Below are 25,738 nucleotides of genomic sequence, written 5' to 3' on the forward strand. Positions count from 1 at the left end.
ATTGCCTGGAAAAAACTGAGTTGTTTGACCCAACACTGAAAATGTTAGGTAGAAGGTATCTCAAACTGTCCATTTGCAGTAGATTTGGCTTCGAAAAAATCAAAAACTTTGCTGTAGGGGTCACTGTCTGCAGTATTCACAGTTGACCTCTTGGTCTTGCTGATAATGGAACAATATCAGCAATGCATGATGGGTGTGGGTTATATTGTATTAGTTATAATAGGATAATTATGCATTATAATAATTATTATTATAATTTATAATCTGCCTTGGTAACAACAAAGGCACTATTTCAACATGCCAATTATACCAATCAGTGACTGGCCAGCGTTTCATTTTATATACCAGCACCACCTGGAGTGGATGATTGCAATGACATTGACCCCACTTGACCTGTACATATTTATTCCATGATGAAATATTTAATCTCTGATCCTAATGTTCCTAAGTGGCAGCTAGTCATGTGACTTTCTGACCAAAAACAATGTAATAAGGTGGAACGATGTGTCCTAGATATTAGAACTAGAAGTGACTAATAATGATGGTATAATGGTCGTTATTGTGAACTGTTCTACAAATCAGAAGTGTAGCAACATATATTTTTGTATCCTGACTGTCCTCATTCGCGGTGACAGAGCTGCAAGAGCCAAAGACCCCAAAACTTTCGCCTCACACAGTCATTTCTGATCTGCTGAAACGGGGATCAAGTTCATAGCATGAAATAATGTCTTCCAACCCCTGGTGTGTGTCATCTCTGTGTGTGTTGGGCGGAGTTTGAAGAATAATAAGTAAAACAAAATGGAGTCGGGGTGAAACGTTGCCCTCTGGTGTTGAAAATGTCAACAAACATTTCAAAAGAAACTCAATTTTGGGGTTTATACACTTTTTATATTTCCGTCCCTGTTTTTTGGGATTGTGAGTGTGCGGAAGGAACAATAATTCAAATTAAATTGGCATAGTGCAGCGCTCTGGTCCTGGTTGACATGGTTATGCTGGAAGGCCATTCCATGCGTTTCCCACTGGAAGCATTATCCCTGTGGCACTGCACATTACCGAGATCAATGGCCCAGCGGAGGGGCGGCTAAAGACCTGGGTGGTCACCCCGTCCAGCAGCGGGACGCACGCCGGGCTTCCGTCGCGGCGCTGATGACTCTTATCGAGCAAGGAGATCGACACCAGATGACTGGCCATCTTAACAGGAGAATGCTGTCAGGCAGGAGTGTGTGTGCGTCAGACTTGTTTGTTCACCGGAGGTGGCCATTTCGCCGAATAGTGACAGTCTGGGAACTGGGCGGCGGTCTGAGAAAAACTCAGATGTGGGCGGAGCATTTTGTCAGTGAAAGTGGTTCAATACTCGTCACCGTCACATTTTCCAAATGGCCATCTAGTCGTGTCACGGCAGGCTGAGTGTCACACTGTGTTAAAATGACACTATGAGAGTCCAGGAACGTTCAGCGGAAGTTATAAACCATCATTATTTCAACACCTCTGTGACACTGATATGAGTCAAGTCTGCATTGTGTGGACATTTTAGGAGTTTATTCAAAATGACCAAAACAATAAAATAAATCCTTAATTTGAATGTTTTCGTAAATTAATTGATTACGAATTTTTTGGAGTCACCAAAGCTAATTTGTTACACAAACACATTTAACCCAAAATGTCATTCAGTTAATAAACAAATTATTATTTTTTTTCTTTTTTGATTTTTTTTTTGTTTTTGCATGATCTATCTGTTAAATGGAGATGAAGATATAATTTAGCCCCGCCCACTGTGGCTGTTAGGTTAAATGCGGGCATGGCTAAAGTCACTTCTACGACACTGTGAAACCTGCCAAATACAGAGTGAACAGGAAAAGACAAAAGCAATTAAAATATAAATGAAAATGACTAGAAGAGAGAAAACATGAAATGAAAACACCAGCTGTCAAGTTTTCTCCCCAAATTACCATCCACTGTCGAGGTCAGGATGGATTTTGCGTGTTTACACGCGTAACCGTCACTCACTCACTGGCTGCACTTTCGTACATGATTCTCTCCGTCTGAACCGCGTCACCACTTCAGAGCGAACGAACAGATGACGGCTTTTACACCGGTGCGCTTTCCCATTTGCCAGCGTTATAATTCATGTAGTGATTTTCTCATTACGCTCAGTAATGACTGAGAACAACGGCGGCCTGTTCTTGCCGACCACCAATCCCTCATCAGCGGGCGAAAACGGAGAGCTGTTTGCTCACAGAATAATTGGTATATCAATAAGTGTCTCTCGACTGAGGCAGGTTCGGCCGACATGGCGTCGACGGCTAAGCGCAGACAGCCCCTGCCTTAATGAGGGACTCGCCGTAATTGAGTCTGGGGCGGGGAAGGGGGTGATTTATTTCTGACTTGTCCGTCTCCTGCTGCCAGGTCCAACCACCTCATTCATAGGAAACTGAGTGGGAGGAGTCTCGATAATTGCAACGAAGTCCGATCACCAATGTGGAACAGCAAATGGTTCATAAATTCAAACCATTTACAGAACACTGAATTTAATAGTATCGGAGAATGACACAAACAAACCCAAACACCATCTGGACTGGCTAGCCAATAATGGCTTTGATTGGCTGTGACTCTGCTGCCTGCAAATCTGAAAATGCATGTTAGTTACATATTTTTGTTGAAATTTAAGCAATATGATTCCACTGAATCTTTAGGCCCAACTCAGACCCTACATTTACATTTACAGCATTTACCAGACACCCTTCTCCAGAGCGACTTACAATCAGTAGTTACAGGGACAGTCCCTGTAGGTTTAAGTGTCTTGCTCAGGGACACAATGGTAGTTAGTGGGATTTGAACCTGGGTCTTCCGGTTCATAGGCGAGTGTGTTACCCACTAGGCTACTACCACCCTATGATGTTGATGATCAACTCAGTCAAAGATGCCACACGAAACACACGCAATGTGTCTTATCAGCAAAGTTCCACAGCAAGCGAAGCTAGCGAAGCTCTGCAACATATGGAATCATTCCCTTTCATCCCCTGCGGAACATGCACGTGAATTCTGGGATACCGAGAATGGCATGCATTGCAGAAACAATGAACCGCATGGTTAAAATCAACAGATAGTGTCAATAAAAGCAGGGTCTCACCCGTTCCGCAGACTGTGCTGTTCCAAAGAAGATGGGTATAAAAGCTAACCAAATGATGCAGGTGGTGTACATAGTAAATCCAATGGGCTTGGCCTCGTTGAAGGTCTCTGGCACGCCCCGCGTTTTGATGGCATATACAGTGCATGTGACCATCAGGAGGATGCTGTAGCCCAGGGAGCAGATGAGGGACAGGTCCGAAATGTCACACTTCAGGACGCCACGCGCACTGGACGGGTCCTGCGTCCGCTGCTCGCCGTAGTCCACCACAGTGTGAGGGGGGTCCACGGCGAACCACACGAACACGCCCAGCAGCTGAACGGAGATCAGGCTGAAGGTGATGACCAGCTGGGAGGCGGGGCTAATGAAGCGGGGCGCCGTCACCGATTTCTTGCCCTGCTCGAAGATCCGGTGGATGCGGTTGGTCTTGGTGAGGAGCGCAGCGTAGCTGAAGCACATGCCCAGTCCCAGGAAGATGCGTCGCAAGGAGCAGACAGCCACGTCGGGCGCGGCGATCATCAGGAAGGTGATGGCGTAGCACAGGAAGATGCCAGTCAGAAGCACGTAGCTCATCTCCCGGCCTGACGCGCGCACAATGGGCGTGTCGTTGTAGCGCACGAAGGTCGCGATGACGAAGGTGGTCGCCAGGATCCCCAACATGGAAACGAAGACGGGCACCACCGCCCAGGGCGAGTGCCACTCCAGCTTGATGATGGGTATGGGCTGGCAGCCAGTGCGGTTGGTGTCAGGCCGCTGCTCGTACGGGCACAGCTCGCAGCTGAACTCGCTGGCCTGGAAGTGGTAGCCCTCGCAGCGCTCGCAGTGCCAACAGCAGGGCACGCCCTTCACGATCTTCTTACGCTCCCCCATCCTGCAGGGGGCGCTGCAGATGGAGAGAGGCAGTGTGGGATCGCCCATCCGCCAGCGCATGCCATCCAGCTACAGACACGGAGAACGAATCAGGTGAAATACTGTGTCTGTATTCAACTTCAATATTGATTATTCACAAGATATATTTCTGATTTCATTCGAGTCTCAATAATACTGAGGTTTTAGAAAGCCCCTACTACAAAAAATATATATTTAGTATAGTTACTTATATATGAATAAGAGTATTATAAATGTATTTTTATTTTACACAGATTCATCTTCAAAGCTTTGATTTTGGGTGCTTTTTTTTTGTAAAATCTGCAACTTGTCCAATAAATTACTTCATTATTAATAACAACAATAATAATAAATTACAAAAAAAAAATGGAGAGGTGAGTCAGATTGTTGAACTTTGACTAAAAACCAAAAGCACACTGACTCTCAACCACTGAACTCAGAACTCAACATCAATTTGACGTACTTCCACAATTCACAATTTTATTCATATTTCTGTACATAGGTTCAATGCACAGTTTATCATTTATGTTTGTTTTTTTTTGTCACCGCTTTGCACACAAGAACCTCACTCATATGCACTGTATCGTCATGTGACGTGACAATAGAAGCAATTTGATTGATTTGAGAGATGAACCGCTTTACCCAACGCTGCATCTAAATGTGTCTGCAACACTACGGGCTACATGGCAGCTCTTAAAATATTTAGCTGCTCCAGCATTTCCAGGCACGTTCCACGGGCTTCGAGGCACAAGAAGAAGTGCTCCGGTGGACAGGATGAGACCTGGCACAAGTAGGACAGAGGCAAATATGTGTGATAACAGCATTAGGAGCCCCAGAGAAAACCGCATTTACCGCGCATTTGGGGATTGGTCGGAATGCAGGCCGCGGTCAGTAAAACAGAGACAAAGAAAGGAGTTGGGTATAATTACAGCCGTCTAATTAGACTTATCAGATCATATAAAGCAATGTTGGAATATGCGGAAATTCACCAATCCCACGCTAATCCCGTGGGGGAAACATTTTAATTGCTTTTTTCCTCCATTTTCTCGCCATAACAACGCTTCCAAAGGAACTGCAGGCCGGACGACCAGGCATAATTAAATCGGCTTTATTTATGCCTCCATTCATCCATCAAACACGCTCCTAATGAGAAGGAGAGGAAGCTGCTTCTGCAGAGTCAACACCGGGGACACATCCTCGCCACGGGGGTGTGATGTCGGGAGAACGTCGGCTCTGATTGGCTGCCTCCCACACACCCGTACTCGGACCGCCGTCAAGCAGAAGCCACAGTTATCTTGCTTTTTTTCTTCCAGTCGGGCACATAGCATTAAGCTCCTATTAGTCTCGTCATTCCTCATCCTGTCAGCTAATGACGCCCTCGGTGGATTCTCATCAGCGCGGCGGTTTAACTCCGGCGGTGAGGGGGGATCTCATCACACACTACAGCAGCGGTGGTAGTGGTCACCAGAACTTCATACTTGCAATATTCATGTGTGTTTGGGGTATTTAAGATGAGTCCAAATTCGAGACCAAACACCCTCTTGAAGGGCCAGGCCATCTGAGACCAATTGGCATTAATGATGTCTAGGTAGTAGCCTAGTGGCAACCAGAACAAACAAAGTCCCAGTTTCAAACACCACTTACTGTCGCTGAGACACTTAACCCAGGTGACTGTCCCTGTAACCACTGATTTTAGGTGTCTGATAAATCTCGCAAATGGATGTTGAGTTTCACCACAGTTGAACTTAACAAGGATTTTTTTTCATAGAGACAGTCGCACAATGTCACGCAAAACCGAGCGGCGTTGTCTCCTCACGTTAAGGTGCAGCTTGTTGGACCAGTGGCCGATGACCTTGTACTCAGCTATGGACCTGTTGTTGATCTGGTACTGGAAGATGTCGTAGCGTCCGGGCGCGTCGCCATTCTCATTGAAGACAACCGGAGTGCCGGCGGTGCCTGGAGAGAGAAAAAAATAAAATAAAATTATATAATGGGTGTCAATGTGTGACATGGTGTTTACGAATGCTGATGTGTTGGTGACACTGTCTGTTTTCAGACTGTGTGCGAATGTGAAAACTGGATAATCTCACCAATATGGGTTAAAATGCAAAAATTATCTGATTTTGTAGAAAGCAATAAAAATGTTTGGGAGTATTACACCTTTATTACACATGTATTACAAAGTTACTAACAATATTAAGGAACCATGGACAAAGTACAATGCCTTCATGTGCTGTCACAAAGTTATGAGTAATTGCATGTGTGTATATGTGTGTGGGCTGATTTTCATATATATGCTGATATGTTGATATATATGTTCTCATTTGAGGGCCCATGTAATGGGACTACACGTAGAGGAACAGAAGGTCTACATTATGTGCAGCAGAAGTTATCCAGCAAGTCACAGTTGTTTACATTTTACATTAGTGATGAAATAATTGCGATTTTTGTTAAAGGTGGTTAGCATGTGCCTTTGAATATATATTGTGTCTGTTGCAAGTTCGTCTCCTCCACTCTTGGTTCCCCTGGCTGACTCTGGCTGAGGTGTCACAGGTATGAATTATTCACGCTGCAGTTGGCTTTCACCATTCAGCACCTCGCTCTTGTTTGCACCTCTGCTGCGCCCTGATTGGCTTACTCCGGCCAATAAGGGAGGCAAGTGAGACACACCAGAGGACAGTGTAATTGCTGAAATCCATTAGCTGAGAGCAGCGCCGCTCAAATCTCTGCATTCATCAGAGGAGCAGGGCTCTCACAAAGAGAACAGAGGGAAATGTGTGTGAGAATTTACAGGTGTGGGTGTGTACGTGGGAAAGTGTGCAAGGTAGTGTGTGTGTGTGTGTGTGTGTTAGTGTGTGTGCATTTTTCCCCATCTGCAGAATAAAGTGTCCTGCATTCGCTGGTAATTAATTAGCGATGACACAGAGATGCAGAGCGGGAGTGGGTATCGGCGCCTTTGTGTGTATGCGAGTGTACATGTGTTATTCTCCCCTGCATTCAGCTGTAATGAGTAAGCGGAGAAGCATCCAGTGAACAAACCCATTACACACTTCCCTTAATCTGCAGTGGGACGACCAGTTGTACATTTCAAGTGTGTGTGTGTGTGTGTGTTTGAGAGGATGTTTCCTCAATAGCCTCATACACAGGTGTTAATTAGAAAAGTCACTGACATCCTCCTCTCAGGAACAGAACAGGAAACCACCATTCAACAGCCCTGCAGCAGCGAGTAGTTAGGAGACATTCAGAATCATGGTTCTCCTTTCAGCATGACATAGACCCGTCCCGTCATTCCCTCCACCCAGATCTGACAAACGTTGTACAAGGAATGAGGAAATGGATCCTTGTAGGAGTGGCAATTCACTGCCCACACAAATTATGATGTCATGATTCAGCAATAATTAATATATTACAGGACATTGGTCATACAATTAAAGTCTTCAGCTGAAACTTTCAACCACCTTTAACATTACTGCTGTATGACGGTATACATTAGCCTGAATGAGGAAGTCTTAATTATTTCATCACTAATGCAAAATGTAAACAACTGTGACTTGCTGGATAACTAGTGCTGCACATAATGTAGACCTTCTGTTCATGTACGCATAGTTGCAACTTTGTGATAGCACATGAAGGCAATATCAGTCGATTAACAATTCCAAATTAGAGAGAAAAGCATCAAAAAAGCATACCACCCTGTAGATCTGCAATCTAAAGACTGCAGGAAGAATGACTGTATATGGCTGCATTTAACTACTGCTGTGATGGAGGAGAACATCAGCAGAGTCTGAAGAACGTGACAATGAAAACAGAAAACCAAAAGGAGCGAGGCAGACAAAACAGGTAGGGTAGAGTCAGAGTCGGAGTCTGAAGGCAAGGCAGTTTCTACAGGGGAGTCTATATATTCTCCTGGGGGTGCTGATGAAGGAAGGCCATGCTTGAAATACAGGGGTTACAGGAGTCAGAAAACAGGTGAAGGTGAACAGGGAAGATGGGCTGAGGGTGTGGCAGTAAGTATTTTGAACATTATTCATACTGAACGTGCATAGGGTGGGAGTAGCCTAGTGGGTAACACACTCGCCAAGACCCAGGTTCAAACCCCACTTACTACCATTGTGTCCCTGAGCAAGACACTTAACCCTGAGTGTCTCCAGGGGGGACTGGTTGTAAGTCGCTCTGGATAAGGGCGTCTGATAAATGCTGTAAATGTAAATGTAATACCATGTGTTGGGGCCTCCGACGCGTCTTCTGATTTGCACGGAGCAAGAATACTACAGTTGGACGGATGTGGACATTTGTAGCAGGCCCTAAATATCATAGCTGCAAAGAGTTTGGCAACTCTGCTTTAATCGCATTAAATGCTATAGAATGGAATGGGGGGAGTAGAACAGGTAGATGGGTGTATATATAGACTGCAGCCTAGATCAGAAGTCAACCGTTTCTGTAACAGTTTTCACATCAGAACCTGACCGTCTCAACTTTTAAAAACACCAAGGGCTCTATGTTCAAACGGGTGCCATTTAATGATGTTTCAGCAGCCTTAGTGCCGCACCTTTAGCCACAGTTTGAAAATGCAGAAACCTTATAGTATCTTTATTGTTACATTAATATGACCTACCTCCCCTGACACCAGTTCATTTCAAGTAGTGCAAATGTGTTCATCTGGATCCACGTTCCAGGCCGGAGGTTTGTATTCGTCCAGCGTTGCCCTCATTTCCTGATTGTGTCCGACTGTGTTCATGTGTATAAATGTACCCTGATGTGTCACGTCTAGGTCCGGTTACTAAAAAGTCATAGTGGTCTTTTGAGTTTAGTAAACCCCTTGATTTGTTAGTCGTGCATTTGAGCCCTTCTTTTCCTGCCCTCCACCGATTCCTGACAGTAAAAATCCTCTTCCTCCTACAGAGCTCGCCACATCAACACATTAGAGAGTAAATCAAATGCAGAAGATGTGACCCCAGTAGCCCTGTGACAAATCTAACAGTGTGGTTTCATGTGTTTAATCCTTTCAAGCGCAATGACAACCAACCAGGACCGACTTCCAGTTCCAGGTGAAAATACACGAAAACTGTGCAGAGAGCAAGAGAGAGCGGAAACATGGGTCAAATCTGTGATTCGCGATTAGCGAGTGGGCAGAATGTGATTTCCCCAAACGCCGTTGTCTGCTTTAGCAAACAGCTGATAATATGAATTGCAAATTTGCCGCTTAAAGCATATCTGCAGGGAAATGAATCATGGCAGACCTCAGGAAGCGCTTCCTCCTTTCAAATTGGTGTTAATGTAGAGCCCACACACAGACTCAATAACACACCGACTGTTTTACTGCAGAGAGCTGGACCTTAACCCCACCCACCCATAATGTTGTCTGTACAGAACCCCCACTTATCACTGGCTTTATCCTTCAAAAACCGCAAGAAAGTCCATTTTGTTGTATTAAATCTTACCAATCTGCTAATGAGATTTTAGAATCAGAACCAAGGATTTAAAAAAGTTCAAAGAATAAACACCAACAAAAAGGAAAGGAATTAAAGATAATTGAAACCCAGGCAAGTTCAGTTGTTCCAAAGAATCGGCTATTCTGTTCTATTTATTCTATTTACTTTCCTTTGTCTCACACAGCTTCAGATTTATTCAGGTTTTGACCATCCTTAATTGTTTTAGATTGATTTAGCAATATGATTTATAGCTAATGTTAGAAGATTTTTGTAAGAATACAAAATAAAAATAAATGAAACTGTAATTGATTTGAGGTCATTTTATGCCATTACAGGGAGTGCAGAATTATTAGGCAAATGAGTATTTTGTCCACATCATCCTCTGCATGCATGTTGTCATACTCCAAGCTGTATAGGCTCGAAAGCCTACTACCAATTAAGCATATTAGGTTATGTGCATCTCTGTAATGAGAAGGGGTGTGGTCTAATGACATCAACACCCTATATCAGGTGTGCATAATTATTAGGCAACTTCCTTTCCTTTGGCAAAATGGGTCAAAAGAAGGACTTGACAGGCTCAGAAAAGTAATAAATCTTGCATCTTGCAGAGGGATGCAGCACTCTTAAAATTGCAAAGCTTCTGAAGCGTGATCATCGAACAATCAAGCGTTTCATTCAAAATAGTCAACAGGGTCGCAAGAAGCGTGTGGAAAAACCAAGGCGCAAAATAACAGCCCATGAACTGAGAAAAGTCAAGCGTGCAGCTGCCAAGATGCCACTTGCCACCAGTTTGGCCATATTTCAGAGCTGCAACATCACTGGAGTGCCCAAAAGCACAAGGTGTGCAATACTCAGAGACATGGTCAAGGTAAGAAAGGCTGAAAGATGACCACCACTGAACAAGACACACAAGCTGAAACGTCAAGACTGGGCCAAGAAATATCTCAAGACTGATTTTTCTAAGGTTTTATGGACTGATGAAATGAGAGTGAGTCTTGATGGGCCAGATGGATGGGCCCGTGGCTGGATTGGTAAAGGGCAGAGAGCTCCAGTCCGACTCAGACACCAGCAAGGTGGAGGTGGAGTACTGGTTTGGGCTGGTATCATCAAAGATGAGCTTGTGGGGCCTTTTCGGGTTGAGGATGGAGTCAAGCTCAACTCCTAGTCCTACTGCCAGTTTCTGGAAGACACCTTCTTCAAGCAGTGGTACAGGAAGAAGTCTGCATCCTTCAAGAAAAACATGATTTTCTTACAGGACAATGCTCCATCACACGCATCCAAGTACTCCACAGCGTGGCTGGCAAGAAAGGGTATAAAAGAAGAAAAAGTAATGACATGGCCTCCTTGTTCACCTGATCTGAACCCCATTGAGAACCTGTGGTCCATCATCAAATGTGAGATTTACAAGGAGGGAAAACAGTACACCTCTCTGAACAGTGTCTGGGAGGATGTGGTTGCTGCTGCACGCAATGTTGATGGTGAACAGATCAAAACACTGACAGAATCCATGGATGGCAGGCTTTTGAGTGTCCTTGCAAAGAAAGGTGGCTATATTGGTCGCTGATTTGTTTTTGTTTTGTTTTTGAATGTCAGAAATGTATATTTGTGAATGTGGAGATGTTATATTGGTTTCACTGGTAAAAATAAATAATTGAAATGGGTATATATTAGTTTTTTGTTAAGTTGCCTAATAATTATGCACAGTAATAGTCACCTGCACACACAGATATCCCCCTAAAATAGCTAAAAATAAAAACAAACTAAAAACTATCAGCTTTGATATTAATGAGTTTTTTGGGTTCATTGAGAACATGGTTGTTGTTCAATAATAAAATTATTTCTTCAAAAATACAACTTGCCTAATAATTCTGCACTCCCTGTAAGTGGCCAGAATGCTGGAAAGCCTTGTGTTTCATTCACACTGTCATGACATGAAGTCATGCTGGAATTGAAAAAAAAAAAAATCATTGTTCAACTTCAATGGAACAGTGTTAGGTTGTGGAGAAATTCCTCTTGTGTATGATTGAAAAATTGGGGTGGCGCTGATTTGGGCCACGCATTTCACAGAAATACAAAACCATGGAATATGATTCAAGCTAACTGTCTGGTGCGATACAGTTTTAATCCTAGTTCATCGCATTTGGGTTGTGATACAATCAATAATTGAATTGATCACATCACATTGTGCATCACAAGAGGAAGATTAGTTACATAATGCTGTATCCGTTCATTGTTACATCGCTTATCTATTAAGAAAGTCAACTTGGTCTTGCGATCTAAAAATTAGATGGAACTGACTGGAAAGCTTCTGAACATATTAAATAAAAATCAATTTGTGCTGACTCTGAAGATCTTTATGGACCGAAACGAGCCAAAACCCAAATCTGCAACTCAGGCATGGATGAGTCCCAGCCGTACACAGCATATGTTTCCACCATCGTCCAGGTTGGACAGGGCCGGCCCCGAGCATATTCTACACTAAAAGGCAGAACGGGAGACGCCATACGATCAACACCGCAGCCTCTGCCAAGAAATTCTCCCCAGGGCGCAGTGGAAAGAGGCAGCAGCAGACTTCAGGAGTCTTACAATTTTACAACAGCAGCCGAGACAACACAGTGGCGCAAAAATAAATAAGACGTGCACTTGGAACTCACTCAGACAGGAGTGGCAATGAACCGTTATCGTATTACAGTACAACTGCAGCTTTTATGTTGGTGCATTTTAAATGGCAGCGAAGGAAACCATCTCCATATCCAGAGATATCCAGGAGACCCTCTGGCAACGTGAAAATGTAAATCGTGGTCTTACCAACTATCTTCTAGAAGAAGTAGCAGAACTTCACGGGATGGCAGTAGCCTAGTGGGTAACACACTTGCCTATGAACCAGAAGACTACAGAGTCACAGGTTCAAACCCCACTTAATACCATTGTGTCCCTGAGCAAGACACTTAACCCTAAGTCGCTCAAGGGGGACTGTCCCTGTTACTACTGATTGTAAGTTGCTCTGGATAAGAGCGTCTGATAAATGCCGTAAATGTAAATGTAAATGTAAATGTAAACTTCAGAAAGTTGCTAGAGGGCATCATACACTGATTTGCATATGAATTACGTCGTCAGGCGGCATCAGCTAAGAGCAACACTTTTCTCAAAGTACAAGAAACGTTGCTTTCTGGAACAGAAATTTGCAAAAGTTGAATAATCCTTTGATCAAGTGACAAAGTTGCTTAACACTGTGGGTTTGAATTCCAGTGTTGGCAACCCTAATTTCACTATGGTGTTGTCGGATCCGGACCGGAGTTTCACGTTAGTCTTGTGAAATGTTCACTAATCGTGTTCACCTGTGTCTAATGCATAAAGCTGCCCTGTTCGTTTCTGTTCGTCGTCGGGTCTTTGTTATGTTACATGTTCACCTTTTGATGGATGTCTACCCTGTCCTGTTCTTCACCCATTAAACCCCGGTTTCGTGATTGCGTCCTTCTTCCTCGTCCAGTTTCGTCATCATCTCCGTTCCCCTGCCTCGTCATGCCACATGGTTGTGACAGGTGTCCGTGCGTGTCCTGAGATACTGGTGCCCGCGACACTGATTTGAATTTAGCCGTTATGATGAGTGAGTTATCTCAATTTAGAAAATTCTTTAGAAAAGACCTTCTGTGCAATGACTGCCATTGTACTTGCTGCTCTCGCCACTTTGCCCCATCTACCTGTTCTGCTCCCCCCATTCCATTTACATGTAAATTCTTACTTAATTACCCATTCATATCTCACCTTGACTTACCATTGACTGCTTCTGACTTATGACCGTCTTTCTTGTAAAATTACAAATTTTATATTACTAATTTATTTTCTTCTATGATTTTTTTTTTATTACATATGAGAAATAAGACTGAAGCTGATTTGAAACAACTGAGATGTGAAACGTGAAAATGCCTATTACTTAACATCTATTAATTAACTCTCCTCTTTCAACCATAACACTAAACTAAACAAGGAAAACCTTCTAAACTTGGGCTTAAAGAGCACGTCTTGTGTAAAATCTGGAGATCTGATGTGATCTGCTGTCAGCTCCAGGACCAGTTCACGAACTGGGTGAACAGGTACAGGCAAATCTGGCCTCTTAGAAACCCGGCACGACTTCAGTTGGTGGATGTGCAAGCTCCAGCAGCGCCGCTGTCATCTCCACCTACAGATGGCTCGTCAGATGAACCTCACCGGGCTCCTTTTTCTGCTCCCCGTCGAACCGCTGCAGTCAGCAGGCATGACGCCACCGCTGTCTGGAGGCTGCCGGTTTACCCAGAATACGGCGCAACGCTCCAGAGGACAAAGGATTTGACATTTGAGACAAAGTCACATGTATCTCAGACTCAGAATCAAACGCTAAAAAAATCTGAAGGCCAAATGTTAAGCTCTCCACAGCCGATTGCGGGAGCACCACTGCACATTTTGCAAAGGCGAAGGGCCAGGAAGATAAATTTTACAACAGAGGGTACTGAAAGGGGTAAAATATTCATAAAAGTTCAGTGATCTTACAAAGCCTATAAAGGCAAATGAAGACTCTGACCCTCCAACAAACTACTTACGCGTCTGTATGCATCTCCCAGCCAGTGGCATTTTTTCCCCATATTGCACCACTGTCATTGTCATTTCCACGGCTGAATTGATGTTTAAATGTCACACAAACACATGACACCCAAAGAGTATGTGGAACACTGGAGCAGGGCGCCTCGGTCTGATCTCGCTCAGCAAGGGGATTGTTAGCATTTCTGAACATCTTGGTCTCTTGGGAGCCGACTTCAGAAACTGTTTTAACTGTTTCCATGATTTCCAGTTCCGTTTGCAAGAAGAACACGTTCTAACAGCAGGTTGAACCCCAGATCTGGAATTCTCCACAGTCTCCCAGTTCCTTAGGGAACCAAATGAAATGTAGATATTCTCCTATCTCATACCAAACAAAATTCTACCAAGTAGGGCTGCAAAATGATAATATTGTAATCACGATTATTAAGCACGATTATTTATTATTTCAGATAAAAACATTTTTATTGCACTTTTTATTTTAAATAAACAGTAGGTGAACAAGGCTTTCAGTTAAATATGAAACCTCAGATAAAAATAACTTTGAATAATAACTGAATAACAAAATAAAATATACCAAAGACAAAGGGCTACCAAAATATAAATAGCAACTGCAGAGTGCAATGATAAAGTGCAAACACATGAAGAAAAGGCACATATTACAAGGAACAGGAATAAACTACAGGTGATAAAAACCAGCCTGTCAACATTTCCTGGCTTAAGAGATGACCGAAGGCAGGTCAATATGAAGATACTTGATGAACATCCATTTATCTGCTTATTTGGAAAAAATAACTATAGACAGGGCAGGTCAATAAACAGAGGCATTTTGTACAGATTTGTCAAGAACTATAGAAAATTTATTGCAATATATAGGGGGATCAGTGCAGAAGCTGTGCCTTTCCTATAAGATGGGGGTGGAAAGACAGATGCTCTGTTTTGGAACATGAATAATGTCATTTTGTGGAACGCAAAATTTTGTAACATACAAGGTGATAAATTAAAATCTTACTTATGAAATGTTATGCATTGATTGTTCGGTCGCTCGTTATTACAGCCGTACGTATTGCCTGCATCTTCGCTCGTACCATCAGAGAAGCGTGATTGAATACGTTTGGAACCCCGTCCAAATATGATGCCGGTATTGACAGATGCTGAGAGGCTGAATATGTTATCTAGTGTATAAATCTATGGTGTGTATATCTATTACGCTTGCCAACTTTTCCAACTTCAACTGAGCTACACTTTCTTGCAGGTGTGCACGTGTGCTAAGTCTATTCCTTTGTTCGCCCCCTGGTGGTTGGCAATTGAAATGTTAATATTGGCGATGATCATCTTAATTTAATCGTGGCAGCCAAATTCCTGAACGTGATTAAAATGTAATTATTGTGCAGCCCTAGTACCAAGGTCGCAACGGTGGGATACATTGCAGCCATACAACAGAAAACCTTAAAAAAAAATGGGACTGACAATACGCAACCGGGACACAAAGTGAAATCTTATTTAAACCGACTTGTTACCCGGAGCTGCATGAAAACATTGCATCAAGTTAAAAAACTGGGAAAGATTAGAGGAAGCCGGGGCCTGCAGGCTCGGAAAAGGCTGTGATGTTATATTTAACTGCTAGTTATGCTGGGGAAAGTCATGTTTACTGCAGCTATTTTGGGAAAGTCGTGAGGCTGAATTTAGATCCGCACTACTGGAAATCGTGCACTGCTCATCTTTTTGCATTCTGGTCTTACTGCACAGTGAACAGAGTCATACTGTAAACCAAAAATCGTACAAAATATCGTAATCATTCAGCTCTCCAACAAAGTATACATTGCCATTTATGCTCAGGGATGACCTGTGGCATTGGCATATAGGAAAATGCTAAGGGCGCCATCCACCCACTGGCGTCACAAACGGAGAAAGAAAAAAGCTTAAAATTCCACTATTCTTAAAACTAGTTGGTATTAATGTGTCTTAATATGAAACGAACAAGCCAACGTGAATTTACCTGCAAAGCCTATTTCCTACACGTGTATTAGTGCTAGTAAAAAAATGCTGTAAAACGCATCGTTCTGGCTGCATTCAGCCTCCCGCCACTACTTATATACTCGACTTCCCAAACAAAAAAATGGATGCAAGGGCCTCCAGCCTAAAGTCTAGTCTTGCCCAGGGCTCCAGATTTGTTAGAGTCGGGCCTGTGTATGCTAAAGAGAGGATAAAGAGCATCCATGGCATTGTGTGTCTCCGATGCATGGAATGTGATGTTCGTGAAAACTGCCGTGTTCTGAGTAAGCGGTCATCAGTTTTCAGGCCTACAGAGACCAGATTTATTAGATTACTGTTAAATATCCGGTCAGTGGCATAAATGTAAGAGATGAAAGATGCTAAATTGCTAGCAATTCCAATGAATGGAATTATTTGACATCTCGCTAGATGGGCTTTCCATCTTGAGTCCCACAAACTAGCCTCGTTTCTGTACGATGATGACATGTACACAAACTTGAGATTCCTAGACTTTGGCTCATTTTCTGTGCAGAACTGGGCAGTGGTGGCCTAGCGGGTAAGTAGCGGGTTTGTCATTTCCGAAAAAATGATCCAAAGTTCTAACACAGTTATATACAATATAATGATTATAAATGATTTGATTATGTAAGAAATTGGATTTAGTTCCAAATTACATTTGATCAACTTCATAAAATTATTTGTCACTTAAAAAATAAAGCAGAACTTATTTTACATATATATGGCTTGAAATAATGCAAACAAATTAGCACATGTGGAAATGTTGGTTCCGGTTCTAGAGCCCTAAACTGCACTAAGTCTGCAGAACCTGCACCAGTAAGGATCAATCTGCCAAGATCTAGCGGCCCGCACGTCATCGAGCATGACATTTCCAGAGTTACGAAACAGCACTAATAGAAATGCCCCGTTAGTTGACAGAAAGCGAGGCCGCTGATGGAGCAGCGCTCGTTTTTTTTCCTCGCGGTTTATTTCCTCTAAAGGGTCCGCCCATCGATCGGTGGTGGCGTTCCGAAATGCCACACGCTGGTTTCATCCAGATTTCCTCTGGCCCCTTTACCTCCACCGTGACTGTGTGCCTCTGATACCATTTGATCTCGCTCTCTCATTAGATGCCGCCAGTCCGGCCACTCATTAGCGCACGTTCTCGGCGGCAGGCCGAGCGGGCCCGGCGTGGCCTGGCCTCGCCGTTCATTAGGGGCTGTCAGGGAAACGGACGAGAGCCGCCGCTGCCGCAGGCTACGCTGCACCGCTGACGGGCAGCGGTTTTTATACTCGCGCTTCGGAAGCGTCCCTCCCCCCGAGCTGCGAATACACTCCCACGCGGCAACAACCTCATTCGTACATAGCAACACACCGGGGCTGGATGATGCGGCACACCATGATGATGATCCAAAACCATTCACATCACAGCAGTCAGGGAGTAAAAGTCAAACGGCATCACATGTAATGATGGCCAATTAACTGGTCTTTGTCTGTGACGTGCGTTTGATGTCTGACACGTTACCAAGGTGCCATTTTGGAGGTACCGGTAGATACCAAACAGTTCAACTGGGCAAGCAGAAGCAAAACCTTCTGTGTAAAATGACATATTCAGCAATGATGATGATATGATATGAACACATCATCACATAATTATTCAATGGTTCTACATCACGATCAAAGGACATAAGATATAGGTGATGTGGTGTCCTTTTGAATAAATATGAAGAAGACTGCATGCAATCCAGACATACACGCACAGGACACGTGAAACTACTGAAAGAAAAAACCCCAGAACTCAATTCAAAGGGCAGGAGAACCAGTGCGAACCTCAAGACACCGAGAATGTACATGGTGGCACGAAACATGCATCATATACATAACATTTATGGAATTTATCAGTAGTTACAGGGAACATTAAGTGTCTTGCTCAGGGACACAAAGGTAGTAAATGTCACGGACCTGCCAAGGGACCAAAACGTGAGACGAGGAACCCCGGTGCGGTGTGACGCAAGGAGCCAGGTAAGTTCCCTCCGAATTACTATGCGAATGAGAGCTGGCATGAGCTGCAAAACCACACATTTACATTTAAGGCATTTGGCAGACGCCCTTATCCAGAGTGACTTACAACGTGCTTTCAAGTTACCATGGATGAAGTGATCAGTTCTGGTTCACAAGGACCCCCAAATATTAACACAATCTTTTTATTCACTCTGTTGTAGTTTCTATACATAAGTCAGACAATAAGAAGGTTACAAGTTCATCTAAATATTCTTTAAAGAGGAAGGTCTTGAGCTGCCGTTTGAAAATACTCAGTGACTGAGCTGTTCTGACCTCGAGGGGAAGTTCATTCCACCACCGAGGGGCCAAGACGGAGAAGAGTCTAGATGAGCGTCTTCCTTTTACCTTCAGAGATGGAGGGACCAGGAGAGCAGTACTGGAGGCTCGGAGTATACGAGGTGCAGTGCGTATTCTCCGAGCCTCGGTACTGTCGGCGCTCACACGGATGTTGTCGTTCACGTTTGAAGTTCAATTTGGGATGAGGCAGGATGAGAGGAAGGAGTAGAGAGGAGAGGAGATGAATAGGAGCAGTCTCACTTGTAGCAGGTAGATACGAAGCCGAGTCGTATCCGAGCCGAGCCGAGCCAAGAAGGGTGGTAGTAGCCTAGTGGTTAACACACTCGCCTATGAGCCAGAAGACCCAGGTTCAAACCCCACTTACTACCATTGTGTCCCTGAGCAAGACACTTAACCCTGAGTGTCTCCAGGGGGACTGTACCTGTAACTACTAATTGTAAGTTGTGTCTGGTAAATGCTGTAAATGAAATGAAATGAAATGAAATGAGTCGAATTGACATGTGTCAATTTATAGGAGGCACGTTACCTTGTTTCCGTGTTGCTCCCAGTCACATGGATGGAATCGTGTGACAGTAAGTGGGGTTTGATCATGGTCTTGGTTTGATCATCTTATCTTATCTCATCTCATCTTACCCACTAAGTCCCGCCCCCTCAAATATTTTAACTCTAATCTAAACACACTGAAAAAGAAACCTTTTCATTCTACTAGTCCAACCCGAGACAAAAAAAAGCCAACGCAAGCACATGTAGAAGAAGAAAACCAACGCTGAGGCTGCAGTGTGAAACAAAACCAAACACCTCTACCGCGCTTCTGAAGCCCTTCGGAGTCGCATCAGCGTCTGAGGCCTGCGTCTGCGTTCACCAGGTCGAGGCGCGAGTTTCGTTCCGTAGCACTGATCTTCTAAAGGTCCCGGGTACACTAATCTCTCCGTTACTATAATTCCAGCCTCAGCGCCAGAAACGAGATGATGTACGATCTTTTCACCGCGGAGCTTAATGTTCCATTAATCTGCCCGCAGCAATCTGATCACTCGCAGGCGGGCAGTGCCGTCGGAGTTTGGCCAAAAGAGCCCAAAAAAACGCAGCCAAACAAGATCTTCGGCTTATTAAACTTATCTCCGGAGCATCGGTCAAGCTTTTTATTTTCAGATGGGATTTAATACGAACACGTGGCCCTTCTGCACACAGAGCCATCTTCAGAAAAGGAACGAAAGAAGCTTCAAGTTGAGCTTTGCATTTTTTAAATAGCGTGAACACCGAGACAAGAGCGAGCAGCAAGGCGGAACAGCGATCGAGAGCCGTTGCCAAACATCACTTCACACCTTTCTTTCATCACAGGGTCGGCGTTCTGCTGTAAATCCATGTTTGGTTCCTGCTGGTCACCTGTAGCACCCATCCATCTTCCGAACACCCTGACACCAGCTCGCTGCCTATCTCAGCAATCTTTGGTTGAATGCAGGGACAGCCTCCATCCATCACAGCGCGAAACCACACACACACACACACACACACACAGGGCTAATTCAGCATTCAGTACACACCCATGTCTTTTACACGCAGGTAGGAAACAAAAGGCCGGTTTAAATGATAGAAAACTTTGAGGCAGACCAGAAATGTCTTGCACACTCTGAGTCCCGTAGGCGTCTAGACGGTTTAAAATGGGACGAGTGTTGCCAAAATAGTTGAGAAGAATTTAACTGCCGCAACTACTCGACATACTTAAGTGGAAATGGGGTTCCGGTTCTCGACAAGCAATTTCTCCCAAAAACCAAACCAACCAATCTGGCAACACTGAGCGCAGGTTTTTATCTCGGGTGCCTGTCCCTGGAATAAGGGAAATCACAAGTATAGTTTCAATCACCTCTGTGAAAAAAAACACTGTGCACAGAACTATTTTGACACATGTGTACATTTGCGCACACACACACACACACACACACACACACACACACACACACACACAGGGTGCTAGTAGCCTAGTGGGTAACATACTCGCCTATGAACCAGAAGACCCAGGTTCAAACCCTACTTACTACCATTGTGTCCCTGAGCAAGACACTTAACCCTGAGTGTCTCCAGGGGAACTGTCCCTGTCACTACTGATTATAAGTCGCTCTGGATAAGGGCGTCTGATAAATGCCGTAAATGTAAATGTAAAAAGTGTCTTGCCTCAGACATGCTACACTAGGTCCAGTACTGTTTATTCCTCTCTTGTTTCAATTCATTTTTTTTTCTTATGAACTAACCAGCTCAGTCAGCCGCAATGATCATTCTGTTACTTCGTGTTTAATGAGCAACAGCCATGTTCTTTACCTGGCAACGCGCGGCCCGTGTTACAGTGATGAGCTGTAATGAGTTTCCTGGCAGCGCTGGACTCTGGACTCGACTCAGCTGGAGGGTTTAGTTTGACACCTACACATGCGCTGTCACCGCTGGCATGACATGATGTGTTCTGTGCCTTGGACACACACACACACACGCACACACCAAAAAAAACAAACTGCATTTTCTGGATGCACAGTAAGTTCCCGCCCAAGTGAACACGTGTAAGTGTGTTATAAGTATGTAAGCGTTTTGAAGGCTAAGAACATTCTGGTGAATGTTGGTGCACTTTTTTTATGCAAAATCATGACTTTAGTCCCACACATCGCGAACATCTGAGGTTACCACCTATTGGATGTTGAAGGAGATGTGCAAGGTATTTCATTTTTTCATCTGTCCTCGATTTTTAGGTCACAGTACATGCCAGTTGCAGCAAGAATAAAGGAGCCAGTCTCTCATTACTGAGGAGGAAAATCATTAACAGCGAGGGTGTTTACCCCAGGCCACCACGTTGCCCCGGCCCTGGAGCTGCTGATCCACCCACGCGCCACTGGTACGTACCCAGAACAATGAGCACCAAAAACCGCCGGGTGTGATAAAGCATTACGTGGGGCTCACAAGAGATTTCACGGCTGATCCACCAAAACACACAGTCACAGTGCAGAGCAGGGATGTACGAGACTCTGCCAACGGTATACAAGGTAGAATTCGTAGACAGGGCGGCCTTAAAGGTTCCATTATTGTGCTTTTATATCGGTCTTTAGTGGTCCCCTAAAACTGTGTCTGAAGTCTCTTTCCGAAATTCGGCCGTGCCGCATATTTACGACCACTTTAAAGCAGCCACACAATGATTTCCCCAGGATGCACAGTTTCGGCGTCTGTAAAACGCCAATGAGGAGGAGAGAGGCGGGAGGAGATGGAGAGCGGACTATAGAAGTGCACAGGTATTCAGGCAAAATGACGTCAGCGCAACTAAAAAAATACATTTTTAGATCCTAACACCAAGCAACGGCCATGCTGCGTACGTTTGGAAGCCATGACAGTCAGTGGAGATAATGCTTTAGGTTAGTGGTTTAGAAACGTTCTTTTTCGCAAAGCATGAAAAACAAATTCCAGAGGCAACAAACTCCAGATCCGACTGTCTGAGCAGCTGCTTTCTGAACGGTGAAGCAGAATGGCCAAAGCACTATTTAGACTTATCACCATTTCTAGCCACAGCAGGACCATAGACAGGCTAGGGGAACTCCTATTAATGTTAAATAATCTCACAAAACTTCAAAACTTTTGATTTAATTGAGTTTTGTAGGTGCCAAATTTCTGGAGAAACTATGAATTGTTTGATTCTTGTGTCAAAGAGATCTACTGTATATGCTTCAGCCCCACCCTGCTCTGCCCCATGACCTTTTGACGTCATGTTTGCTAGTATTTTATGCAAACCTGTCTCATGGGTCTCATTTGTCTCTGTCTATGGATTTCCCATTGATGGTGGTTTAGAGTTTTGTGAATGTTTTTATTTTGTGATTTTTATTGGAATACATGTTTAAAAAGAGATGCATATTATGAGTCTGCGTGATACAGTTGGGCAAAAGTATAAATTCTCCAGTTGGTAAAATCAAGCCACTTCAAGAGTAATTACCAATTGACCCTTTAAATGGATTCAAATGAAACGAAGATGTGGCCATGCTGACTGTTCGCAAGTGTAAAGGTGGGGGCGTCTTGTTTACCATCCCATTTCTCACCGGTGCAATTGGGTCTCAAACACACCCAGGCAATAAGGCCAGGTGAGACGAAAAACCAACACATGCGAGAGCCGCGTGCAGCCAGCGGTGCCGTCTTTTCTTCCCGCCGTGAAAGAAGGTTGGTAAATGGTCGGCTCTTCGGAATAAAGCCTCTTTCTGGCTGACGCGGGTCGGGCGCGCACGTGTCCCAAATTGCCGCACCGCCGTAAAAAAATGAAGTGTCTTTTCAAGTATCGGTGGCGTAAAGCAGTACATGAAAGCGCATCGTGTCGTTTTCTATAACGGACGGGTGCTGGGAAAGGCCATTTTTGGGGATGCTTTGATAAGCTAACGGACTGAGCGAGCGGAAAGCGGCGACGCGGCTAATGGCTTCCGGCCTCATGTGAGATTTGTACGGTCAACGGCTCCGGGTTGTGCATCGCTCTGAGGGACCATTAGTCAGAAGGGAACAGCTTCAAGGGGCGCCGGAGCAGAGGAGAGAGGTTAAAATTGCGCTGTTAGACGCGTAATGCTTCATTTTGGTACACGGCACTTAGTCCTGATGGAGCGCGATTGCAGCGAGCGAGAAATCGTTCCCGTAACACACAGACCTTGCACGTGCCCTTCTAAACAATCGTCCCAGAGCAGTCCTCGACCAATCAGACGGGGATGAAATCACTGTGGGATGAAACAGCATCTAACCGGTAACTAGAAATATCAGAAGTAGTTATAGAAGTAGTATTGTAGTTAAAGTTCCTATTGAAAGCCTAACGCTACAATGTTGCGTTGCAACATTTGTTCTGATTGGCTAAGGCCGCGTCCACACAAGGACCCTTTACTCTAAAACAAGTTTTTGGTTTCTAAACTACTTGCAGAGAATGCAGAGAACGGCCCGAATGCTGTTTTAACCCCCCTCCAAACCTGTAAGTGGCGCTGTTATTTCCTGTCTGGAATCTAGTTCTGCTCCACGGTGAGTTAAACACGTCGTTGTTCTCCAGCCTTGTCGCAAAGTGTAGCGTTGAGGAGATTTCTTGTTTTCATTGATGCGTTTATGTAAATACTGAGGCCTTGCAGTAGCAGACATGCCCCATGCTCAGCATACAGTGCTGCGCTTCGCGCCGGTCAAGTATGATCTACTGAACACTGGTAGTCACGCATCACCGTTCATCGCTTCTCACCGTATTAATGAATTATGCAGTGGAACAACTCATTCATAAAGTCATTTTAAAAAGAAATGAGTATTTGTACTATCACTTTCAATGTACTGGCACTAGACGATAACATAAAATATTCATATCTCAATTTGGCCAGGTCTAATAGCCAAGTCAAAACTTTAAAATGTCACAAAATGCATAAATAAACCATTAACCCTAGTGTTATTCAGGTCTCACATATTCACTATAGATCTTCTGTGCGTGTGTGTGTGTGTGTGTGTGTTCATTAGAGAGTCGATGCTGGTAGCGGGGGCTGTTCAGGTGTGTGTGCAGCGTTCGACTCGGTCAGCAGTTTTCCTTCTGCTGCGATCCGCCCGCGAGTCGGCAGCACCGGTGCGCCGAGCCGTCCTGAGACGGCCGACCTCACGCTGGTGAGAAGCGTTCTACCACCCGACCCCGCCCAGAGAGGAGGAAGGCAGCTGGAAGAGGGCGGCGGCGAGGCGCCGTGGGATCTCACCATCGGCTTCTTCCTCCATCAGCACTTAAGGCTGCAGATTGATTTTGGTTCAGCGGCGTGGGCGTGTTGCACGGTCTGGCCTATCATCTGTAAGCAGCGTTGTTTGGATTATAGACCCCCCTCCCCGGGACCACGGGGGGCTTCCAACTCCACAATTCCATAATAGGTGCTACGAATGGAATGGGGCTAATGAGTGGGAGAGCTGCAGACCCCTCAACCTGCTGCCGCTGGAGACCGAAACGTCTCTCCAGTCCGAGCGAGCGCCTGCGGATGCGTCAAATGTAAAAATCGAGCGGCATGAAACACAACGCCGTGCCGCAGTGTAAACGAAACTGAGCACCGTGCAGCCCACCTGCCTGCCCCACCGCCCTCCTGACCATCACAGCATCCAGCTTCTCAAAGCCAGGACTTCTCAAAGTCATGGGGTCCTTCCCATTCAGGTTCTTCAGAGATGGAGGATCATGCCAATCAATCAGTCTAGCAAGTGTCTGTCTAACAAGAAATTTTAAAAGGTGTGTGTGTGTATATATATATACACACACACACACACACACACACACACACACACACAGTACAGGCCAAAATTTTGGACACACCTTCTCATTCAATGTGTTTTCTTTATTTTCATGACCATTTACGTTGGTAGATTCTCACTGAAGGCATCACAACTATGAATGAACACATGTGGAGTTATGTTCTTAACAAAAAGTGGAGACCTGGCCTCCACAGTCACCGGACCTGAACCCAATCCAGATGGTTTGGGGTGAGCTGGACCAACAAGTTCTAAACACCTCTGGGAACTCCTTCAAGACTGTTGGAAAAGCATTTCAGGTGACAACCTCTTGAGGCTCATCGAGAGAATGAGTGTGCAAAGCAGTTATCAGAGCAGTAATCAGGACCTTTTTTGTTAAGTACAGAACTCCACATGCATAGGATTTTGGGGGGAAATGCTGAGGATGCACAGATTTGCATCTTGGCAAATTTCCTTGACTAAAGCACATGGGACTTGGCAGGATTTAAAGGGTCCTGGACATTGGAATTAAAATGAGGACAATTTACATTTTTTTCCTTCTAAAAATTGATGCATGTCACACAATAAAGATCCTCAGCAGAGGAACGTTGTGCTTGGACCCTGGAGAGTGAAAGTGCTGAGTCAGCACACGGCTGGAACAACGGATCCCGGAACATGAACCGGCCCGGGACCCGGACTCGCGTCGCGCAGCAGACAAGGAGCTTCGAATCTGGGATTCCTGGGGAGAATTGGTTCTGGGGTCTGAAGCTGGAAGTTCTGGACACGGCATTTCGTTTTTTTCCATTTCAGGTCCTTTGGCTACAAAGTGGAACCCGAGGATCCCTGTTCTCTCGGCTCGGTGTGAGAACATTCCAAAGAGCGATCATGTTAGGCTCAGGAACACAGTCAGTGCTTACCAATTTTTAAAAATTTAAAACCTGAGGTTAACCTGGAAACTTTCTCAACTTTTCCAAGTTTTCTGTCTTTTATCCAGAGAGACTGGTCCCTTTTTTGGACGTTGATAAAACTGATATCCGTAACAGAACTGCACACACACACACCTTTGTGTTTATGAACAGTTGATGAGACAGGAAATTACTTTCCATTAAGACTTCATGCCAAAGTAAGAGACTTTGCCTGTGAAAAG

At 44.5% G+C, this 25,738-nt stretch overlaps 1 protein-coding gene across 2 annotated transcripts in view; it reads right to left on the reverse strand.

The window, feature by feature from the left end:
- The window catches only part of grm8a (glutamate receptor, metabotropic 8a), a 135,831-nt gene that overhangs the window by 9,872 nt on the left and 100,221 nt on the right, over window positions 1-25,738 (reverse strand). For both annotated transcript variants that reach the window (XM_028954865.1, XM_028954866.1), the window contains exons 8-9: window positions 5,832-5,971; window positions 3,131-4,066 (exon numbers count right to left, since the gene is read on the reverse strand). In XM_028954865.1, coding sequence (XP_028810698.1) covers window positions 3,131-4,066; window positions 5,832-5,971 — 1,076 coding nt within the window. The remainder of the gene's footprint in view (window positions 1-3,130; window positions 4,067-5,831; window positions 5,972-25,738) is intronic.

Source organism: Denticeps clupeoides, chromosome 15 (assembly GCF_900700375.1).
Source record: "Denticeps clupeoides chromosome 15, fDenClu1.1, whole genome shotgun sequence".
In the NCBI taxonomy this organism is placed as follows: Eukaryota; Metazoa; Chordata; class Actinopteri; order Clupeiformes; family Denticipitidae; genus Denticeps; species Denticeps clupeoides.